This window comes from Lissotriton vulgaris, chromosome 3_1 (assembly GCF_964263255.1).
Source record: "Lissotriton vulgaris chromosome 3_1, aLisVul1.2, whole genome shotgun sequence".
Taxonomy (NCBI): Eukaryota; Metazoa; Chordata; class Amphibia; order Caudata; family Salamandridae; genus Lissotriton; species Lissotriton vulgaris.
Window position 1 is genome coordinate 955,920,282 of NC_141689.1, and position 16,713 is coordinate 955,936,994.

Sequence of the window (16,713 nt, forward strand, 5' to 3'; positions counted from 1 at the left end):
ACACAAACACACACATACACGCACACACAAACGTTACAGGATCTCTCTTGGGAATCTTCTTCTACAATATAGTCAAAAGGCTTACGTTTCCAGTGCTGATTTTATCAATTAATAAGTTTGTCTGCTTGGCTATCTTTACAATATTTGATAATCTCTTTTGAGGTTGATCCTAGGCAGTGCATGTGCTGTCTCTTTGAGACATACTGTAATCACTTTGTGGGCTTACAGCCCGCTAATTGCCTTTTAATTCATCCCTTCAATTGTTGTTCAAAACTGATTGCTTGCCAGTGGTTAGGCCTTCCTCTTCGTCCCTCCTTTTCTGTTTGGTTTCTTCCCACAAAGCACTGCCCAATTAGTGTTAACATTACGCCTTTATTTTTGTTAGTTTGTTATACCTGACCATTGTTGGTGTGGTCTTCCTTTTTTTGTTTTTAACTTTATTTAGCAGTTTTATGATGAACACATAAAGCATTGCACTGAGTTCAAATAGTTGGGTATCTTGATTACATACATAGAAGGCAGTATCATGAAACATCGATTACACATATCACATTACTCATGGTATCATTTGTTGTATGAATAACACAGCAAAGGCCCAGCCCAGCTGTCACATCCAAAGAAACACTGTGTTAGTCCCATCAACACTTTCCATCCACCTGATGATGCAGCAGGACTAGTATATTGCAGTATATGGCCTATGCGTTAGGATTCAAGACATACAACAATAAATAAACAGTAGCTCATCCCACTCCAGCTGGCACCAGACCCCGCTCCTGTTGTTAGGGGTGATCCTGCTGCTTTGCTGCCAGAGACTCCCTGAAGGGGCCCCAAATGTCTCTTGGTCTGGAGGCTGGGGGGTAGTGTCTGCGTATTGCTCACTTCTAGTAGAACAGGACACCAAGCTTTGGAGCCAGCCTTGTCTCGTGGGTGCTCTTCTACTTCCCCAGTGTATTGCTACTTCCCTTTTGGCCAATAGCAAGGCGATAGCCGCCAAACGTCTAACCTTAAGTGGGAGCTGCACGGCATATCCCAGTAGTGCGATCTCAGGCAGAGGATCCACCCGGAACTGGGTGCTCTTGCTCAATGTGTGGTGAACTTCCACCCAATATATGTGTATACGTTGGCACTTCCAGGCAAGGTGTGCGAAATCGGCTTGAGGGGATTGACATCTCCGACAGTGGTTGGGTTTATTGGGGTCTATCCTATGCACCCTGACTGGGATGACATACATGTGTCGCAGAAACTTAAAGGGAATCAACTAATGTCTGCTGTTTATGGAAACTGTCTTTGTCTCCAGACAGCATGCCACCCATTGCTCATCAGATATCTGGTTGCCTAAATCTGCTTCCCATGCACTCCGCACCCTGCTATCGTCTATCGGGATCAAGTCAGCACAGGTTTTATAGAGTTGCAAGATCAAATGTACCCCCCTGGCACTACCTATGACCATTGTAAGTGGTAAAAAAGACGGGGGTTCCAGTGGAAAGTCGGGGAACACCGCCTGCAGGGCTGAACGAAGTCTGGCGAGCCCAAATCTATCAATGAACGTACGGTCTGGAAAAAGGGATGCGTCCTCCGCGTCAAATGCATGGCCCGCTGGGAAAAAATCTCCCATCTTGGCAATACCGAACTTCTTGCAGGTCTTCTGTACAAGCTTTTCCCCTGTTATCGGCAGTAATTTAGTGTTTGGGAGTGGCATGCCGGAGGAATACACCATCTGGGTGTTCATGAGATACCCCAGCCTGGCCCATGCCCAGCTAGTCGTGGAGAACGGTTGGATATCAGTGCGGTCTCATGGGATACCGACAGGCAGAACCACATCCAGCGTGTCCGGAAGGACAAAATCGGATTCCGGTTTCAGAAAAGTGATTCTGGCGTCTGGGTGGTACCACGCTTGCGCAAAACTGCACTGTGCCACCAGATAGTACAGCTGTAGGTCAGGAACACCGTACCCCCCCCGGAGGAGGGAAGCGTCATGACATTCCATTAAACCAGAGGCGTCTTAGCACCCCAGACCAGCCTGATCAGCTGGGTGCGAAGTGTGGTAAAAAATGTATTCATAAGGGGAATCAGGATATTGTGAAATAAATATTAAAAACTTTGGGAGAATTATCATTTTAATGAGGGCCACTCTTCCTGCCATGGAAAGTGGAAGTTTCAACCAATGATCTATTTGTGTTTCTAACTTATCCACGCCATAATTACGGTGAAGAATTTGCTCTGCTTCAAGATGTATGTGCACCCCCAGGTATTTTACTGAGTCCGAGTACCACTCCAGCGGGAACTCCATTGTCCATGGAGTTTTGCTTTTCGTGAGAAGAAAGATTACAGATTTGCGCCAGTTGATTCCCAGGCCAGAAAATGTGCCAAATCGCAGAATTTCCAGTATAAGGGCATCTAAGTTAGTCTGGGGATCGTGGACATAGAGGATTGTATCGTCCGCATAGAGAGAGACCAGCAACGGGCCCGTCTGGAAACGTAGGGCTCTGTGTGAATGTTTCTCCTGAAAGTGTCTCACTTGGGGGTCCATCACTAATATGAACAACAGGGGAGACAAGGGGCAACCTTGTCTAGTACATCGTGATAGGGAAAAAGGAGCAGATAGTGTGCCATTGAGGCGGAGTCGAGCAGCGAGCTTACTATATAATAGGGCTGTGGTGGCTATGAAGCCCTGTGGCATACCCATTTGTTGCATTATTGAAAGAAAAAAGGGCCATTCCAGGGAGTCAAAGGTTTTTTCAGTGTCTAGCAGGATAGCTACTGCGGGGGTGTTCGGGTCTAGCCTGTGTAGGGTGTTGAACAGTGTACGAAGATTGAACGCCATGGAACGATGGGGTGCTAGTGTTTTATAGTCTAAGTTGAGGAGGCACAGGGGGCGATAGGAGCTGCATAGTAACGGGTCGTTCCCTGGTTTGGGAAGCAATATAATAATTGCCTCGCGGAGAGTGGGCAGGAGGACCTGCTTCTCCAGTGCTTCAGCATACATAACTAATAAATGAGGGATCAAGAGCTCCTTGTATGCCTTGTAAAATTCTCCAGTGAACCCATCCAGTGTTAGGTGTAAAGTATTCTTCAATTGTGTCCTGGACTTCCTTCCTCAAAACCTCGTCCCCCAGCGTCCTGTGGGGGAACCTCCACTGCCGCTCAAAGCCCTCAGGGCATGGACCATCAGGGAGAGCAGTACAGGGGAGTGGTCCGAATATGTTCTGGATAGTGTTTACATTTTATGGAACCATCTATAAATGTCTGGAGTAGTCAACCAATAATCCAGTCTGTTCCAGGTGCCATGGGATCTAATATAATGAGTGTAGGAGATGTGGCTTGGGTCACGTGTCCGGCCACATCCAGGACCGAAAAGTGTTCCTGTATAGAATGTAGGGCCTTACGAGCTCGAGGCTTGGGGTCGGGGCAGTGGAGGTACTGTCCGTGGGCAGGTGTAAAGCGACATTGAAGTCTTCCCCCAGTAGCAGGGGCGTGGAGCCGAGTTGCAGTAATTTGGATAGTAATGCATAATAAAAATCTGGGGAATCATTATTCGGACCATATATGCATACCATAGCTCTCTTGTGATTGAGCAGTGTGCCCACCACTATTATAAACCTTCTGTCCGGGTCATAGGTAACAGAGTGACACTTAAAAGCGAGTCGCTTGTGTATTAGAATGGCAGTGCCCCTAGCGTAATTGCTATAGTTAGCAAAGAATCTGTTGGGGCCCCAGGAGGAGACGAACCTAGCCTGATCGCTGACAGGAAAATGTGTCTCCTGCAAAAAGGCCATGTCCACCCCGTGCCTGACCAAATAATGGACAACCTGCCGCTTTTTGCGTGTGTCATTTAAACCTCGGACATTCCACGTTGCTAATGTGAGTTTCGCTGGAGCTGAGTTATAACCTAACTGTGCCATTTGATAAAGAAAAAAATAAGAGCAAAGAGTAACCAAGTACAGTACCCAAAATTTGCGAACACAAACAAAGGAATCATATAACCAGTGCAATGCAATATGAACAATACCCCTCCCCCCCACCCAGCCTTCCCGTCCATCCGGAGAGGCAATACCATTTTTGCAAAAACATGCATTAGTACCAATAGCATTACAAACATAACCAACAGTGAAACCAAAGCGATACTATCAAACATCATCAAAACGATCTCTGAGGTGTACACCAAAGTGGGGGGTGTATCGCTTTCCACGCCCTAGCAGCCTCAACAGACATAAACTCAATGTAAAAGGTCCCGGTTGTCTATATTAACATTCCAAAGGCACGATGCAGTGGTAAGTTGCAGGCGAACAGCCGTCAGTCACGCCCAGAGTTCGAGACTAAATCCACACTGGCAGCAGAGCCACTGTGGGGGGTGAAGCAGTGTCTGTCTCCGGGGGGAGCCTGTTGTTAAGTTCGTAATTGCGGCAAAATTCCTGTACTTCCGTGGGATTTTCAAAAATTCGAGCCCCACCATTCACCTCCACTCTCAGCCTGGCCGGATAAAGCATGCCAAAGGTCAGCCCTAAATTTTTCAGCGTAGCCTTGACCCTTAGGAATTTCCTCCTTGCGTCTTGGACCATTGTCGTGAAGTCCGGGTATAACGAGAGTCTGGAGCCCTGCCAGGAAAGTTTGCCCTTCTCACAGGCCAGCTGCAGTGCAGTGTCTGTTGCGAAAGTTCATTATTCGCGTATTAATGGGCCGGGGTGGGCATCCCGGGTTGGTGCGCGGACCAAGTGATCTGTGGGTGCGTTCTACCACGAAACCAGGAGTGAACGCTTCCTTCCCAAACAGGTCAGTGAGGATCATCTCAACTAAGTTGTCCATGCGGCCTGAAGCAGTGGATTCCGGCACACCCACCAGGCGAATGTTATTACGATGACTACGCGCCTCCAAATCCTCGTTCTTTGTTGTGACTTACTTTAGGATCCGTTCCATGCGGTCTATCTTCTTCACTGCCTGTGCAATTCCGTCTTCGAGGTCCGATGTACGTGACTCAACGACATCAAGTCGGGGATCGTGCACCTGTACCTTCGCGCCAAGATCTCCTATGTGCTTGTCCAGAGCGTCAAAGCAGACATCTAGCGCCTTGAACCCTGGTCTCATTTCCAGCAGCAGTGGGTGCAGTTGGCTCGGGTCATCTGCTGACGTAGCTGGAGGATTCCCCCCAACCGCAATGTCGCCCGGGTGGTCTCTAGTAGGCTCCACTAGTTATTCAAAGGGCAGGACGCATTGCTTGGGGTCCTTGCGACCCATGCTGCAGCTACCCGGGCGAGGGGACTGGTGCCAGCAAGAGAGTGATCGAATTGCTGGGCAGCCTGTGATGTGATGCCTGGGGGTGTCCTCCGCAGTTGTTGTAATGCTGGAGTTTCCTCAGTTGAAGGCGCGCGGCAACTTCTACCAGACTCTGTATCCCTCCAGCCAGGTCTCAGACAGGCCCCCGCTTATGATTCCACGGTTGAGCAGGCCTCTAATGAAGTGACCACCTTTGAAGTCAGCTTGCGATGTGGTGGCTCCTGGAGCTCCAACAGGCTCGAGCTGGCAAAGGGGGCCCGCCGTGCAGTGTCAGTGGTCTGTTTGACAGTCAATAGAGCAAGGGCCCCCGTGATCTCGGCTGCATACAGGGGTCTCAGGTGGATGGGGAGAATGGCGCCACGTATGCCTATAAGCGCTGGGGCACCTTGCTGTTTCCCAAGGCCTCGGAGGTGCCGCCTAGAGGTAGAGTCTGGGCCAGATTCAATGGGGGCCCTTCGTGCAGTGTCAGTGGTCTGTTTGGTGGTTAATAGAGCAAGGACCCCCGTGATCTCGGCTGCATACAGGGGTCTCAGGTGGATGGGGAGAATGGCGCTACGTATGCCTATAAGCGCTGGGGCACCTTGCTGTTTCCCAAGGCCTCTGAGGTGCCGCCTAGAGGTAGAGTCTGGGCCAGATTCAATGGGGGCCCTTCGTCCAGTGTCAGTGGTCTGTTTGGTGGTTAATAGAGCAAGGACCCCCGTGACCTCGGATGCATTCAGGGGTCCCAGGTGGATGGGGGAGAAAGGCGCCACGTGTGCCCACAGGCGCTGGTGCACCTCGCTGTTTCCTAAGGTCCCGGGGGTGCTGCCTGGAGGTAGAGGTTGGGCCAGGTTCAAAGGGGGACCCGCCATGCAGTGTCAGTGGTCTGTTTGGCAGTCAATAGAGCAAGGCCCCCCGTGATCTCTGCTGCATTCAGGGATCTCAGGTGGATGGGGGAGAAAGGCCCCATGTATGCCTATAAGCGCTGGGGCCCCCGGGGGTGCCGCCCGTAGGTAGAGTCTGGGCCAGGTTCAGCGCCCCGTGCGCTATGCGTTGCGGGGCGGCCGCTATGTGGTGTCAGCCCTCACCGGTCCCAGGGCTGCTAAAGGTGCAATTTGGGAGGCCGGGTTGAGTCCCCGCACCGCGCGGGGCCGCCGATGACTGTAGCAGAGCCCCAAACACGCGGGACAGACACACCTACCACGCCTTCCTCCCGACGCCAGCCGGCCGCGTCTTCACTCCTCCATGGCGGCCTCCTCCTCGGGCAGGATCCTGGCGGCAGCCATTTTCCCAAGGCGCTCCGGATAAAGACAGCACTGGCCACCGTCCGCTCACCGCCACCCGGATCTCTGCCGCATCGCCACGAGCATCCGAGCTATATGAAGGATTGCTCTGCAGAATTTCGTATTTTATGGCCTCATGGAAGTCCGGGATATTATCAATTGGGCGCTACGGCCAGGAGAGCTTCTGCTCCGAGCAGCCGTCTCGGTCCCGGCGTAGCCATACCCACCCTGGTGTGGTCTACCTTAAACCTTTTGGCTGCCAACCTCATGTTCTGACTTTGTTTTACCAGCCTTAGGACTTGAGTGCGTTTGGCACAGCTGTGCAGTGTTAGAGCACTGTGCTCATTGCACATACTGACGACGGGTGTATGTATGATTGGCTATTTCAAGTTAGCTGCAAGCTGCAACCGGAAGTCTCACCTCCAGACAGGAAGTCCCACCTCCGGGCCAGAATCTCCGCCTCCGGGCCGAAATCTCCAGCCCGAGTGCGGACGTAAAGTTAGTAGTCCCAAATCCATTCTATGACTACCAAAATAAGTAAGTGCATTCTGTGAATACCAAAAGTAGTAAGTTTAGGATTTTGTCTTACATTAATTCTGTGAATCAGGTCCCTTGTTGTCATCCTCCTCCCAGAGCTCTAATTTCAAAGCACAAACACAGAAGCTCCCCAAGGATTCTGAGGCATTTGTTATTATATAAGGTGTACTTGAGCAACCCGAAGCTGTTGGAGTGCTTTACATGAGCGCTAGTTGCATTACACAAGGTCAGATACATTTTTTGGGTAATTTTTAAAGAGCGCGAACTCGACTGACATGAAGGTATTGGAGTGCTTTACAAAAGTGACGGTTACATTACACAAGGTCAGGTTCATTTTTTTACTTTTTAGGTGCGTGGAAATTCAGTGATGCTGATGTCGTCCCTGTTTTGTTGATTATTTCTTGTCTACCTGACAGATGGGATTATTTTGTTGTTGTTGCTATGCCCAGTGCTCCTATGACCTATGCCCAGGTGGTTGGGACAGAGGGCGGGTCCGGAGGCTTCCTGGTAAAAAGATGGTGTGAGCAGCATTTTTAATGGAAATCTCTAGAGAAGTGTGTCTGGATTAGAGAGGCCTTTGAGAGGGGCTATGTAATGTGTCTGCATCAAGGCACTTGTCTTTCTGCCTGTGCATTAAAAAGCTTTGGAATGTGTCCATAAATGTGTCCTGATCCCAGCATGTATTCCTGAATCAGACTGCATGACTCAGTGTGTTGTAATTGAACAGTCTTAAATCCATGGTGGCACAGAACCGAGGATAATGTGCTGCAAGGCTAAACACTGAAAATGTCCCAAAGATGAGACATATTGGCAATGCAAATGCTTGTTTAGACCAACATTTGTAACAGTGTTGCATTGCAACGGAACATGCAACTTGTTTTCTGAAAATATGATAAAAAAATGTTTCAGTACATAAACGATGGTGCTCCACTGGTGTGATAAATCAACTTTTGCCTTACGGGAATGCTAGGTGAACGGACATGTTTTGTCGACCTGCAAGTAATATGCTTTAGCTTTTCAAAAACGAATCAGAGGCAGCTACTCCCAATGCAACATGGTAGGGCTGCAGTGTGGGGGGAATGCAAAAATAAAAACACAAAAAAAAAATTATTTAAAAATAATTACCCCTTACTTGATGCTCTTTCCGCCGTTTTGGTCCGCTTCCCATCCTCAACTAGTGCACGCTGTGCAGGCTCCCAGATACTAATCCCAATGCTGCTGTCATGCTGGAAATGCTATTACCCAGAATGAGAGAAGTGCTGGGCTTGGTCTGAGTGGCCTGGTTTGCCATTCAAACAGGGTGCAACACAGTTCGGATTGGAGAAATGCTAAGCGCGCATGTTGAGTTGGCCATCTTTACACAGCTAACCAAACCAACATGCACACTAAGCAGTACCCATCACTCCTTCCCCCTGAAGCCCAGGAAGACCCGTCCCCGCCCCACCCAGGGACACATCTACCCAGCAGAGGCAACAGTGAAAAATAAAGTGATAATAACATTATTTTATTACCATTTTATTTTTCACTGTGCTGCCATAGCGGAGAAACCACCCGTGGAACAAACCCCAAAGAGGGGCAAAAGACATATGTCTTCATACACTGCGAGTTTTCACCATGTGAATCAGAGACATTTTCAGGTTTTTAGTCCTAGAACTCCCAGGACTTCTAACCTAAATAGGGCAGAATGACTACCACTGTGACCAGGTGGTCCAGTGGTGGTCGGTCCGCTGCGCAAAGGGTATTTGAAAGCAGAGTCAACCAGGGCTTTGCTGTCAGAAACCAAGCATTTCCCTGACTGAAATCGAGGTGAGTTTGATGTGATGGGAGGTTTGCCAATTTTATTAAGAGAACCAGTAGCGGCTGCCAGTAGTGGTGGGATTAAATAGAAATCGCTTACCCGCCGGCTCCCACCTCTCCTTTTTCCTCTTTGGTCGATGATGGAAACAGGAAGCAGACAGGCTCCAAGACTCCCCTAAGCCAAACATGATGCTGCTGTCACCAGCATAACAGGAGCGTCGTGATTGGTCTGAACGGCCTGGTTCGGCACTCAGACAGGTAGTGGTAGACTGTGCATGTTCTCCACCGGCTGTGCAATACAGCCAGGTGGGGAAATACTAAGGGGCCCATTTAGGATGGCGGGCGGATTGCCACCGCCAGGCCGGCGGTAGCTACCGCCATCCTTAACAAAATGACCACCGCCACATTAGGATGGCTGGGGGGTCCGGCGCGGATGGAAAGTCCATCCGCCGCATGACAGGCGGAAAAAGTGCTTTCCTATGGTGGCGGTGTCTGCGAGATACCGCCAACCATATTAGAATGAGGGCGGGAGGGTGCCTTTGCGTGGTGGGGTTGCAGCCATGGAAAGGCATACGGTCTTTCTGTTTGGGGGCCCATGGCGGGCCCCCAGGATGATGGGGGGTGGGGGAGGCGCATGGGGGGTACCTATGGTACCCCACTACATGTGCATAAACACCATGGGAGGCACCGCGCGGTGCCTGCCACGTTGTGCATGCACACGCACGACAAGCATTGTGGCGGGCGGTGCTGAGAGCACCGACCGCCACATTGTTAAAAATGCAGGATGCGCCCGCCACAGTGGCGGGCGCATCCTAACACCCCCCACGGGACCCCCGCCCTTATGGCGGGGGGGCCCGGTATCCGATAGGATGGCGGGTGGACAAAGTCCGCCCGTCATCCTAATGGCCCTCTAAGTGCTCATGACTGTTTGGCCAGCCCAAGACGGCTGGCCAAACCGTCATGTGTATTTAGAAAGCATTCACCACTACTCCCTCTGCTCTGTGGACACCCCACCCCACACTTAAACAGAGCCAGTATGGAAAAATAAAATGAAAATAGCATGGTGTTATTATCATTCATTTGTCCTGTAGGGCAACACTCCTCCGCCTTAGCACCACTGAGGAGAACCCACTCTGTCAGTTCTCCTCAATTTCTTGTATATTTGTACGTTCTTTGGAAATGCTCACAGCACAGGCTATATTTCTTTTTATATGTCCTACTTACATCTGCAGTGTAGCTCCATTATATTGGGATATCAGTTTCTCCTTATGCAAACTCTACTTGGCATATTCAACTGGATTTGCTGATTTTTATACAACGTTTTCTTTGTGTACGGTGAAGTGGTAGAGTAAGTAAGTAAGATATTCTGCACCCTCAGTGGAAGGTGTCATCTATGCTAATTTGACTCTGTGCTAATATATACATTTAACATTTCATGCTCATCTTATTCAGAATATAAAATAGCACACACATTCGATTCAGATTAGGTGCCTTCCCAGCACCTTTTAACTACATTCTACTATTGTGCATAGGATGTTTTGCAACTTCTCCCCCAATAGAAATGGGCGCATATTTGCTACTTCTAGGTACAATCTGATGCCTTGTAAAAATGACTTTCTATTTTACAGTCTCAACAAATTAGAAGTTTTTGGCTGCCATGCTTTAACACCGCAGTGTATAAACTCCACTGCTGCAGATTGCATCCATCTGAAGACCCTGAACATTGGCAGAATTCCTAAAGTAACCGATGCCTGCCTAACAAAGATAGCTTCTGCTTTGAAAGAACTAACCATGCTGAATGTAACAGGGCTCAATGTGGTAAGTCAAAATTTTCAATCATATGCGTCAAAAAATACAAGTCAACAAAGCTTTATTTCGATATAAAATATCTTAAAAGCATTTTTGCAATTAAAAACACATTTCATAATGATTATAGCTAAAAAGTAAAATTGCATTAACAATCATTTTTTGCAATGAAGTGATAAAAATGTATTAAACTATAACAGCTTTGATAAAATTTTAAAATAGATAATAGTAGAAATTCATCATTATGCTTTCAATCTTATCAACCAAGCCCAGCTAAGAAATTTTGCCACACAACAGGCTAAGGTTGTATTTGCATCTGCTTGGAGAATTCTAAGAGCAATAAAGTGATTCCTAATTTCTAGCTGCTGGCAGATGGGTCTTAGCCACTTTCTTCTAAGTTTGGTGTAGGCCGGACATACAAAGAAAAGGTGTGGAACATTTTCAACTACGCCCAAACAATGTGGGCAATTAGGAGACGTTTGGTGAGGAGGCTTCCATTTACTTGTACGTTCATGAACAGGAAGAATGCCCATTCTAAACTGAATAAAGAGGGCCCTATCTCTAGGTTTCTGAATAAAATCTAGATAGGGCTCTAGACGAGGCACCTGCTTGTGCTGACGGAACTCTTCAGTCAGTCTACCTAAATTGGGGTTTCTATGCTCCTGATTATCGATACATGCCCAAAAGGCTCTCTTGGTTTCTGCCTTGGTCAACGAGACCCCTGACTCCCATGCAGTTTTAAGACCTGTAACCATGAGAAGCCTTTTTAGATTTATTAGCCAACCAATCTTATGGGATCCCTGGAGATGCATTACTTCTCTTAGGCCTTTGGCATATCTAGATATCTCAGGGGTGCGCCATAGCCGAGCCCAATAAAGGAGGGGACACAAAGTGATTAGATCCTTAATTGAGCAACAACCCAGATCACTCAAGAGTGGCTTAGTGGGGGTGCCCCTGGGGAGTGAGGTCAACTCTCTAAAAAAACTTGTTTTCTGCTGTGACAAGCACATCTACGCTGCCAAAGCCCCAGAGTTCGGCTCCATATAGTGCACAGCCTACGGCCCTTGCAGCGTAGATCTCAAGGGCAGCGGCAATTGGCCTAGAGGTTGAAGCACGGTGTTCCCTCCCTTTCACCCCCACAACCCTCTTATAGTTCAAAGCCATTTTGTCAATATGTGGTTGCCATCTCAGATTGTCCGAGATTCTAATCCCCAAATAGTCAAATATTTTGACACGCTCTAAGGGCGCCCCATCAAGTACGAGGGTGGATTTGGCCGACCTACTAGGGTTAAAATAAAGGAGCTTCGTTTTAGAAGTATTAATTGGTAAGCCTGAAGGACTGGGCTATTCTAAGGCCCAGCGGTGCCAGGGAACAACACCTGAAACCTTTGTGGGTGACCTGTTCCGGCGTACAAATTACAGAGACACGGGACACTTCCTTCGGCGTCAAAGATCAGCGTTTATTTACTGCAGGGAATACAGAAGTCACAAGAAGTACAGCATATGTAGGTTCTAGGAGACTGCTTCGAATTGCAACAGTGGGTCGCTCCTTTTATACATATTTCAGTCATAGCACAACATGGCGAACAAAAGGTTACAACTCAGTTCCCACAGTAAGCTTCAAAAGGGTCGCTTTCATGTATTCAGGGTCCCGGAACATAATTACAGTAGCATCGCTGGTTCCCAACTGTAAAAGTACGTTATCCCATCATTAAGTACATTCCATTCCGGCTGTAAACGAGTTTAAGGAAGAGACAGAAACAGGTGCAAGGAAGACAACAGATTGAAAAAGAGTATAGGAGGCGATATCGGAAACACGATTTGCAGGATCAAAGGATTCGTGCCTTATGCATGCACGGCTGAAACAATAGACCGGCATGGCAAGATGAGCCTTGAGCGGGGCCATCTGCCTTTGCAGTGTCACCCCCCTCGTCATAAAGACACCCTCAAAGGAACACGTGTCTTCGGCAAAAGCTTGGGAATCCCAGGGTCACGACGGACAGTGTCCGTTCGCTGGCTACTTGAGGGAAAGAGACAAAATGGATGCCGTATCTAAAATGGAACCCGTGGGTTCAGATGAAGAAACCCACGTATAAGACGAATGGTTCAGGCCAGTGTAGCGAAAATGCATACACCCACTAAACTCATCATTTGCGGTTCATAGATACCAAACTCGTCCATATTCGAACGAGTCAAAGACATCATTATGATTGTCACGGAACCTCAGACGCTCCTTTTGCCCTCATGTAGGCAAGCACTAGTCGATATCAGAATCGATCTCGATATTCATCAGGTCATTCAGATGTTGCTGCAACATTATTCTATCCATCAATGCTTCCTTGGTAACAGATGGCCGTCTTATACACGTCGTGGCACAGAGGCCACATAAGGCAGGACCACACTGCACACAAAGACAACACGTGAACAGAAATGCTACAACAACCCCAATGATCATCAGAATCTTCCAACCCCACGTCGACATCAGGCCCCAAAACCATCCTAGTAGCGTCCAATCACCTACGTCCACGTGTATGGACTCGGAGATCTTATGCAACTTCGAGATGGCTTGATATACAGTTGGAGCGTAATCAGGGATGAAAATGCAGCAACTCGAATGGATCACCTTACATACACCACCTCTATCTGCAAGAACAACGTCTAAAACCATACGGTTTTGCAACGTCATAAGCCTGTCCGCCTGAAGCTCTGCTGTCAGATTACCAAGAGCACTTGCAGTTATATTAGCAGTCGATTCCACCACTGGAGTCAACTGTCTCAGGTTCCTACTATTGATCATAGGTCCCCAAAACGGCAAGAAACCCTTAAAGAAGTCTCCTGCTTCTTGACCGGCAGTGTCTTCTTCGCTAATAACGCCTCTCACAACTCTAGTCTTGTGATAGTCCGAGGCAACTGTGAAAGACGGTGGCAACAGATTCGCAATATAACAGGTGCCCGAGAAGTCACGGGGTAACCATGTATATGCGCGGTCGTAACATACAAAGTATGTACCCTTGGCAGTCAAGAAAACAGGGGAAGAGAGCATTGGTAAAACATACGTTTCAGTGCAAGCACTCCTCCCAAGCTGAGCTCGCGGACTTCGGCCAAGACCTTTCAAGCAGAAATTACCGAGATGGGGTACGATCCAGATCGGAGACGAGCTTTTAAGCTGTCGATCACCCACTGACATGCTATACTCAGCCTCACCCAGATCCTTGTATGCTCGCACCTCTTCCTCTGGAATAAGCGATGCGCCAAAAATGTCTCTATCTAAATCAGCAATCGCTCTTGCCAAAGGCTTGTGGTACGGGCCGGGACCAAGGTCTGCAGAGCGTGGCTCTCGATGGGGGTAGGAATCTAGTGCGCTACGAAACATAGTTTGGAATGCTCGAGCTGACCCCTGGGAACTATAAGGTAGAACCAAATACAGAATTCCCCTATCCATGGTATGTGGCATTAACCCACACACCCAACAGTTGGTAGTATTCATCACCAACTGATGTTGATGAAGAAGCTGAACAAAGGAGTTATTCATGAATTCCGCACGTCTAACCTGTTCGTGTTGGGGCAAAGGATGAAAGGAATGTGGAGAAACAGTGGGAGTAGATTTTAGTTCAGAAGAAGAAGTAGGTAAAGCAGAAGGCAATAGTGATTGTATTCCAAAATACACTCCGCCCACCAATAACATGGAAACAGCCAAAAACAGCAGGAACACCTGAAACAGAAAGCATTTTGTTCGTACAACCCTGTATAGTGTCGATCTTTGAGCTAAAGTCTTCTCCACTTCCGACAACTTTGAGAATTCCATCCTCTAAAAACCGTCCGCAACGTTCTTGACGCACTTCGTTCTGAGTAGCGATTATCAAGTCCCAGGAGTTCCCGGGAATCGACAAAGTACCGACCTAGTGTCAGGAACCTGCTAAACAGAAGGAAGTACCCGCACAGCCCTACGGTCAACCTGGATGTAAGTTTCTTTAATCAAGCATTCAAGTTTTAATACAAAATCTCCTAGCTGTGGAAAAACATACGTGGAAAAGAACTCAGTAATAAATAGAAAATGCAATTGTCCATAATGTTCAAAGCAACAGTAAGGGGGTAATATAAATTCAAAAAGGGGAAAAAAACAAAAAAAAGGTTTTGATTTATTAGTCTTTGTTATGAGAACGAAGAAAATATCTGCTCCTTCCAGAACGAGTCTGCTCTTCAAATAATTGTTCAGATTGTGAAACAACGTCCTGTCGGTCAGATGACAGTTCAAGTCTCGAGTTCTCCAATGCTGAAGGTTCAACAAATGTATCTGACTGCAATGAAGTATCTCCTACAGGTCGAGCATCACTGAACGGCACAAATTTAGTTGGGGTCTCCGTTTCCGTTGCGGCAATACCGGTCCTCACCCAAGAATCTGCTGACAAAGGTATAGGCACTTTTTTGGTGTGGGTGGCATGCACCCAATTCTTTCGGCCTTCCACACGAACTGCAGTCCTTGTGGCTAAGAAGACTTGGAACGGGCCCACAAATCTCAGCTCCAAATTGCGTTTTTTGCCGAAGTTGCGGGTGACGACCCAGTCACCCGGTTGGAGCCGATGTCCAGGACCCTCTGTCTGTGCCGGTAGAGCTTCAAAGACCTGTTGATGAATTAACCTCAGTTTAGCAGTCAGATCATGAAGATAATCAATTAACATTGGGTACTCAAGACTATCAAAGGCCCTAGGCCTCGGGACTCCCCAAATGTTCGCAGGACGGCCGAACACAATCTCATATGGGCTAAGCCCTACTCGAGAGTGTACAGTCGCCCTGGTCGACAAGAGAGCCAGAGGCAAGGCATCAGGCCATGACAGACCAGTCGTCGCTTGAATCTTAGCAAGTTTCAGTTTCAGAGTACCATTGTACCCTTCAACTAAACCCGCTGACTGGGGATGATTGGCACTATGGAATTTTTGTCGAATTCCAAGGCCCTTACACACACTCTGCATCACACTCCCCACAAACTCACTTCCGTTATCTGACCATACAATCCGTGGCATTCCATACCGAGGAAAGTATTCCTTCAGTAGGACTTTCGCTGTGGACAGGGCAGTATTATCTTTGAGAGGATAGGCCTCAATCCATCTAGAGAACGCGCAAACCACAACTAAAACGTACTTTAGATTATTACATCTCTCCATATGGATGAAGTCCAGTTGGATAACTTCAAAGGGACATGTAGGAGGAGCAAAATGGCCAGGTGGAGTGGGAGTGCCCTTGCCGGGATTGTACATCATACATACCATACAATTCTTAACCACTCTCTCAGCACACTTAGCAATACCATCATTCTTCCATACAGGGGATAGCAACTTGCATATACCTTTCGCGCTAATATGTGACAAGCCGTGAGCCATTGTCACAACGGCTAGCACATATGCATCCGGCAACATCCACCTCTGACATTCTGACAAATCAATCCAACATCCATGCGCATCTAACTTTCCCGTGCTTTCTTTCCACTTAGTCTTTTCAGTTTCAGTAGCCTCATTCTGAATCGCTTTCACGCTCTCAACAGTGTCCTCGCACATACCAGTCTCTGCAGGCCACCTTACTGAACTCGTAACGTACATTCGGGTTGCAAGGTTTTTAGCTGTCTCTTTAGCAATCTCATCCGCAAACGCGTTACCACGACCAACATCATCCGTAACCTTTCGGTGCGCGCTGCATTTAATAATTGCCACCTGCTTAGGCAATGTAAGTGCGTCTAAAAGATCGTTCACGAGCTGTCCGTGTTGGATCTTCGTGCCATGCGATGTCATAAATCCTCTTTCTCTCCACAGACGACCAAAGCTATGTGCAACGCCAAATGCATACTGGCTATCGGTAAAAACAGTCACTCGCTTTCCCTTAGACAAAACACACGCTCTCGTCAATGCAATCAACTCTGCCGCTTGCGCGGAATTCTGACTCAATCTCGCAGTTTCCACAACCGTACTCAATGTCACCACAGCATACGCAGTCGTCACATCACCATTCGGCAACTTAAAACACGAACCATCAACATACAAAGTACCAT

At 48.0% G+C, this 16,713-nt stretch overlaps 1 protein-coding gene across 1 annotated transcript in view; it reads left to right on the forward strand.

Moving 5' to 3' along the window:
- LOC147727266 (uncharacterized) overlaps window positions 1–16,713 on the forward strand; it is a 734,797-nt gene that overhangs the window by 580,077 nt on the left and 138,007 nt on the right. Inside the window, exon 12 of the mRNA XM_086961322.1 lies at window positions 10,496–10,685. Coding sequence (XP_086817448.1) covers window positions 10,496–10,685 — 190 coding nt within the window. The remainder of the gene's footprint in view (window positions 1–10,495; window positions 10,686–16,713) is intronic.